At 41.2% G+C, this 7659-nt stretch overlaps 1 protein-coding gene across 1 annotated transcript; it reads left to right on the forward strand.

Annotated features, from left to right (window-relative positions):
* Nucleotides 1–595: 595 nt before the first annotated feature.
* foxf2a (forkhead box F2a) lies at nucleotides 596–4129 on the forward strand. The gene is made up of 2 exons (XM_076295755.1): nucleotides 596–1970; nucleotides 3440–4129. Exons 1-2 carry the CDS (start codon nucleotides 992–994, stop codon nucleotides 3610–3612), a joined length of 1152 nt encoding a protein of 383 aa, XP_076151870.1. The 5' UTR covers nucleotides 596–991; the 3' UTR covers nucleotides 3613–4129.
* Nucleotides 4130–7659: the final 3530 nt, after the last annotated feature.

Genomic DNA, 7659 nt, shown 5'->3' on the forward strand with positions numbered 1-7659 from the left:
TATCTAGGCAGCGGCGCAGCGCCTGATGGAAAAAGCCTGCTTCCACTCATGTCAAAGTCATTTATCCAGAACAACCCCGTACAGGCACATGTATACACACAAGGAAGGACACATTTTTGCAAGCCTTGCTCCCAGAATACTATCCTGGGAAGATGAGTGTTATCTCTGAGCTTTCATCTTTCGCCTTCGTCAAAACTATTATGGGATTCCAATAAAAAGAGGCCATCAAATCTCCAAAACTAGGCGAATCTGTGCCGTGGCACTTCATATGTAAATAATACAATGCTTCGTGGCAAAGCTATTGCCAAAATTTGCGATGATTTATAGTTAGTAGAGGAGGGGAGTTTTGAGAGTGTTACCTTCGGCTTTAGGCGTGTGGCGCTGTTGATTGGAATGTCTAAAGGAGACTTGATAAATGGCGTAATTGCGTGTATTATAGATGTCAGGGGGAGGGAAAGGGTCTGTGCTCGGACTCTTAGCAGAACCTCCTGCTAGAAATATAGCTGGATTGAGGCCAGGCGTGGAAGGGGGTGGGTCTCTGGTCGACAGCGATTTCTTGGAGGGATTTAGACGTGATCTGGGGGGCAGAGAAAGATTTACGAATTGATAGGTGGTCGCGTTTTGTTTGGCCGAGTGGATCTGCGCAAGAGAGCCCAGGAGCTTTGCGTTTCCTTCTCTTAAAGGATTAGTACTAGCTATGGCCACCAAAAGACTGCGGAAGAACCGCTGCTCTGGCGACACACAGCTGGTGTCTTGGATAAGTGCGCATAAAAGTTCCACAGGGCACTGACCTCTCCATTTAGCACGGCTGGAAACTCCCTCAACTATCTTTCGGACTCTCAGAATCTCCTTCAATTGAGTTGGGTAAATGATACTTTATTTTTTTCATATACGTGGTGGGACTGCAAGGCGTTGATTACAGATCTCCATTACAACTATTGTACCGTTACTTTCTTCGTTCGTTGTGACTAAGATCAAGGAAACAGCGGAGATGACAACCGAAACCGCTCAGCAGCAGCTGGACCCACCGCCTCTGCGATCTAGCCCAGCGTCCGGTGCCATGCATTCCGCGCTGCAGAGCGCACAGACGGTTTTAGATGCCGCAGGATCATCGGCCACCACCAAGGGCAAAAAAGCAAACTCAGGCATGAGACGCCCCGAGAAACCGCCTTATTCTTACATCGCCCTAATTGTAATGGCGATTCAGAGTTCCCCTACTAAGAGGCTGACACTCAGCGAGATATACCAATTCCTCCAGGCCCGATTTCCATTCTTTAGGGGATCGTATCAGGGCTGGAAAAATTCAGTTAGACACAATCTCTCTCTCAACGAATGCTTCATTAAATTGCCCAAGGGCCTTGGGAGACCTGGTAAAGGACATTACTGGACAATAGATCCTGGCAGCGAGTTTATGTTCGAGGAAGGGTCTTTTCGCCGCAGACCCCGAGGATTCCGTAGGAAATGCCAAGCCCTTAAACCAATGTACCGGATGATGAACGGCATCGGCTTCGGTACATCGATGCTGCCTCAAAACTTTGATTTCCAGTCACCGTCTGCATCATTGGCTTGTCACGCCAATGGTTACAACTTGGACATGATGACTAACGGTGTGCCTGGTGTGCCCGCGGGATACGACGGGCTAAGCGCGGGCCACCATGTGCCTCATATGTCGCCAAGCCCTGGATCCACTTACATGGCAGCTTGTCAAGTGACGTCTAACGGTGACTATGGTCCCGATAGCAGCAGCAGTCCCCTACATTCGCCCCCTGCGATGACCAGCTCCCTGGAGTGTCACTCGCCCTATGCAGCTTCGGCGCATTGGGCCTCCTCCAGTGTGTCTCCCTACATCAAGCAGCAACCACTTGCCTCTAGCAGTCCGACCTCCTCCGGTTTACACTCGAGTATGTCACCGTACTCCATCGAGCAGAGCTACCTTCACCACAACGGCAGGGACTCCACGGATATTTCAGGTAATAGACTCTTCGTGTAAGTTAATGCAATGCCATGCAAATATCACTATGATACACATGAACAAATAGGAACTAGGTTCATAGCCTCGACCTCCATGTAAAATAAAATCACGTGTATAGACCTTATAGGATGTGGCTTACCAAAGAAAAATAGTCAATTGCAGCTCAAAAAACATGTTTTATATCAGTGCTAAGCTAATAAACGTTTATAGTCACGATAATATTAATAGTAGGTCTTGAATGCGTAATACAGATTTTGATCTGAAATCACAAAATTGAAATACACAATAATTTATTCTGTTGGTACATGTCCTAGGGATTATTTTATGTTGCTATTTATTTTAAAATAAATAAAGCTTAAAGTGAAATGAAGACTATACAGATCAAATTATTTTAGGTCAACAAAAGCACATTACATGTTTCAAGTTTACACTACAGCTACAACAATGACAACTTCTTAACACCATTAGGTCAACAAGATAATACAAATGTATTTTATGTATTTGTAAATCCTACTGACATTTATCAGGCATTTTTCGTCAGCAAAAACATCTGATTGTCTACTGGAAATTAATCTGCCATCAAGGGGTCTTTGATGTAGGCCTATAATACATTGTCGCCATGGTTTAATACAAAAAGTATTTTACTGCGACAGAGTTTTTTTTTCTCTCTCAGAACAGAGTAGCCTAGTTAAACTACCATAATTGTTAAGTCCAGGATCAAGCAGGTTAAGAAAACAGGGTTGTCTCTGACAGAGGACTGGTTATGAAAACCCAACACCTCCGGTTGAAGAGGATTTTCAGGTTAGAGGGACCCAAGGGAGTCTTATGCCTTGTTCAACTTAACGTATATTTTAACTATTCAGAACACCAGCACTCGGCTGAATTGGGGCCTTCTACATGGCTCGCTAATACCCAATAAGTGCTGTCAATCACCAACGATGTTGTTTTAAAAAGCGGGCTCCGATTATGTTCTATGTTGTAGCGTGAACAAAAAAAACACACCGCGCAATGAACCATCACATGTGAAGTAATTTCCATGTGCATAGCGTAGTTATACTATTAGTGAATAGTAGGCCTAGGCTATGCTGTAGTGTCTGAGAATCCCACAAATGCAAATACAATTAAGAATCATATTAAAACCAGCAATAACGTAAATTGGTAGACTATATATTTCAGTTTCCTCATTTGAGTGGTCTTGTAACCTACATTTAGTTAGCATTATAGGATGGTTTGTCGGCTCATGCAATTTATTTGAATTATAGGTATAAATTAAACCAGACTAATAAACAGCGTATAATAAAACATGCAACATACACACGCTCACAGGCAGACACACGACCACAGACACAAACACATTTTTTTTTTCACAGCGCACATGCAAGCAAATAAGAATGCAATAATATATACAGTATATTGTATTTGTTGTTAAATCAACCCTGATGTCTTAATTGCTCTCTTTAATTGCAGTGGGAATACCGCGATATCAAAGTCATTCTTCGCCAGTGTGTGACAGGAAAGATTTTGTGTTGAACTTTAATGGGATCACATCCTTTCATCCCACCGCCAGTGGATCGTACTACCATCAACTACACCATCATCATCAAGGTGTGTGCCAAGATGTCAAGCCATGTGTAATGTAAACGCCAATAAGTCGCCAGATACGCCAAGAATCATGTAGGCCATAGGACACTGGATTCCATATTGCGCCGAGCAGTATTGTAAGAAACAGAGCCAACACACTCTGTGACACCTTGGAATATTCAATCATTCAGTTTAGAAAATGGTTTTGTAACACCAGTTTTCTAGAAAAACAAAATCACAAAGATAATACACTAGGCTATTGCTTCTGCTATGAAAATATCGGAGTTTGCCTCATACACGCACAAGCAACAAAAGAAAAAAGAGTGACTTGTGCACAATGAATTCACGCCGCCAACGCCTGTAAAACATGGCTGTTATTATGCAACATCATGTTTTAAAGTCAAATGAAGAGGATGGCAAGTACCATCATTTCAGTTGTATGTTAAGTTTTATTTCCATTTCTATAACAAAATACACAACGTTTTAATGAATTAATAACTGCACTTATGTTACATTTCAGTTTTTCCAGAATGGAGTCATGTACAGTATATCAATAAAATATGTATTCGAAAGTAATTGTGTCCTCGGTCATCTTTCTGCAGATAACTTAAGTTCCATATCGTTGACCTACTGTATCATTTGGTCTTAAGCAATGGCCTGCCCTTAAAAATCTAAATTTCAAATATGATTAAATGGACTAGGCCTACGTTGCCTCTTCAAACACAGATTCATTTTCTGTTATTAAAGAAACAGCATTACAAAAATGTTCGAGAACGGCCTGAAACATGACATGTCGAATGAATAGGAAATAGAAAATCGGACTGACTTTGCAAACACATTGAATAAGTAGCATAAACATTTGCAAACTATGCCTGAAACGTAAAAAGTTGAATTAATAGGCCTACCGGTTTGCCCCTGCAATTATAATACATTTGCTTGGGGGGAAACAAAAGATGACTGCCAAAACATTCCCTTGTTTTTCAGTGACTCGCGGGAAGTAGCAATGTTTTCCATACATCTTAATAATTTTCTCTCTTCAATCCATAAGTACGGAAATGGAATATCAATCTTCCAAGTGGCGTACCATTCACTACTATGGCAGGCCTATGCTGGAATAGCTTGCCAGCAGTTGCAGAACACCAAAACGGATGATAAGCAGGAATTAATATAAAATACAAACTTTGCCTCCAATAGTTTAAACTATATATTCTCTATAACAGGCTATAGCATAATAATGTGGCGCAACGTAGCACGACGGAATGACGTGTTACAGCCTACAATGGGTAACTTTCGCAAAGGTCATTTTAGCCTAATAAATTCTGAATATATTTTTGTGCATTCACGCTACCAATCAGTTTAAAAAAACAATAGGTTATTCTCAACAATATTTGTGATAACACAGCATATCTGCTTGTATAGTCATCAATTCCAAAACCTAAAGTTTAGGCTACAGGTTAACCAATACATCCAGAGGCCATATTATCTATCACATAGGCCAAATGTAGCCTGTTGGCATAACACAAGTGGAGTAAATATTAATTGTAGACATGTGATGTGATGACTGTGATGAGCAAGTATTTACATATTCATTTCCGATGGAGCTAATCGTCCCTCGCTTTGCATCTGGTAGGCTAGGCATTAGGTTCGAGTAGCTACAGCTTAATCCGAATAGGATGATATTCAGGAAATAGAATATTTTTCAACACTTCAATGTTATAAATAAAATGTTCATGATTAAATCGAAATGAAGCTCATATTTGTTCCTTAGCCCGATGACCAACAGTGCTTAAACATTATATAGTGTTATATCGCCCCCTTTCGTTCACCAACCAAACTTTCCTTTCAAACACAAGATGTTGCCTGTTGTTAGGCCTATACCAACTTTTGATTGGAGCAAAATGTTCATCCATGGTGCCACTGTTATCGATTGAAAGTGCAATAGTTAATACAGTATGTGGATATCCTATACTAAACAACTGAAGATCAGAATAGGCCATTTTTACTGCTGTCAAAAGTATAAAAACATATAGTAATACAGAAATACATTCTGTGAGTAATAAACATGAACATGTGAAAATACACGTAGGCCTAGGCCTACAGTATTTCATAAGCTTAGCACTGTCAAACATCTTATGTTTTTGTGATGCAGCAGAGGTCTGAATGTGGCAAGACATCAATCGTTCAGCTATGTTAGATTACAAAATATAACCTTTAATATCTGGCACATAAGCTCCAAACTGACAGCATGCATTTGGCAGAAATTATGGCTTTTACTTCTCAGTGCTAAACATTCAACCAGAAATGTTACCTCTTAAACAAGCTTCTGATGGTAAAGTATATTGTAGCCTAATGTTAAACCCAAAGTCTGTTATACACAAAGTGTCACCACAGATTGATTTACAGTGCAGCAATAGGCCTACAATATTAGTAGCAGTCTATGCCTACAATATTTTGGACAAGCCCAATTTTAAAAGAAAACACTTCATCCACATATGTCATGCACATACAATTCCTGATTGTCAGTTATATGATCTTCATGAGTACAATGCATTTCAATATTATTTAGTACTATTTAAAAAAAATACATACATTTATAAATCACATGGAATGCATTCTTACAGACAGATCTTTAAATCACATGAGTAGGAATAGTAGCCATGGATCTTGTTATGAATGCAGGGACCCTACCAAAGGAGGCTAAGTGTCCAATCTCTCCATCTGGTGGTGATATGAGGTCTCTCCACAACACACACTGTGCCATTGAAGTGACCTGTACTGTACACTTCTTTGAATGAAATGAAAATAAAATATAATAATAATAATAATAATAATAATAATTAAATAATAATAATCTACCAGAAACACATGCATGATTTGTACATGCAGGATAAACAAACAAAAAAGGGTAAACTTGTACATTTATATCTTGTTTGTTTTCCCTCTTCATTTCATTACTGGCACCTGCCAATTGATTGGGCCTAATGAGGATATCTGAGAAATGTGCGCACTTATAGCAGGGAACATGGTAAGTATAAGTAAATGGTTGCGCAGTTTGACCGGATAATGGACTGTAAAGAGTAATGTTTTGGGGGAGCTCAGGAATAGAGTTTACAGTTCTGATAAACCTAGTGGAAGACGTTTTAGCACGGCTACATCAAGTGGGTTGTTTTGTTTGTTTATGTTTTTGGTTTAAGCCCGATGGGGTCTGGCGTTATTGTTTTCCCCTCGCATCTCACGTCACACATAATACATGAGAAATTACTGACGTTTTAAGGAAAACATAAAGCTACAAAAGCATTAAACTAACCAAAACGTAAGTTATGTCCATAACTATGGATCTATGAGACCGACCGATGACCGTCACCACGGTCTACACCTTGGATGACTAGTCCCAACAGTGTCGCGAGGACAGAAGACTACTCATCACCAGTCAGGTCGGCCACCAACATAACAGTGGAGCCGATAGTGGCGGATGTCACATTGACTCGTTGAAGTCTGGCAGGGATCCATGGAGTAGTCCAGGATGCCGCTGCACATGCCACCAAGAGCAACCCCTTTCAATGGTACCCATGAGACGGCCGTACTCCGTGTGGAATGAGCCGCCAGGCTTTAAGAGATTAGAAAACACTGCCCAGAGAAGGCCTGAAAAATTGTCTCCACCAATTGGTGGGTCAAACGGTGTGTAGACACTGGGTGAACCAGCAACTTACCCCCATAGCACCGAAAGCTGTGTGTGCGCCTGTCAACGCAGCCACGTGTGATCAACACAAGCTCCCAATGCCTTGACTGGGCATAGAGCATTAAGAGCCCCCTCAGCTTGGCAAGCTGGCTCAGGGCAAAATAGCTCCAGTTCAATGACATGGTTAACTGACTGAGGGTTCATCCCTTAAGGGAAGAATAATGGTTTCCACCTCAAGCATGTAGTACTCATGGAGGGTGCACATAGCTCACTTGCCATCTTGGCAGAGCATGTGGCCAAAGATGCAGTTTTATTTTTGCAGGTGGCCAAACATGCAGTTTTATGCAACACAAACTTGATGCCCCAGGGGTCCACCTGGGGTTGCACTCAAAGGCCTCACCACCCAGGGGAGGTTGCAGGATTGAGC

Source organism: Alosa pseudoharengus, unplaced genomic scaffold (genome assembly GCF_046254945.1).
Source record: "Alosa pseudoharengus isolate Yale_2024_CS ecotype anadromous, Long Island Sound unplaced genomic scaffold, YU_APseudo_1.1 YU_APseudo_1.1_scf_2, whole genome shotgun sequence".
Taxonomy (NCBI): Eukaryota; Metazoa; Chordata; class Actinopteri; order Clupeiformes; family Clupeidae; genus Alosa; species Alosa pseudoharengus.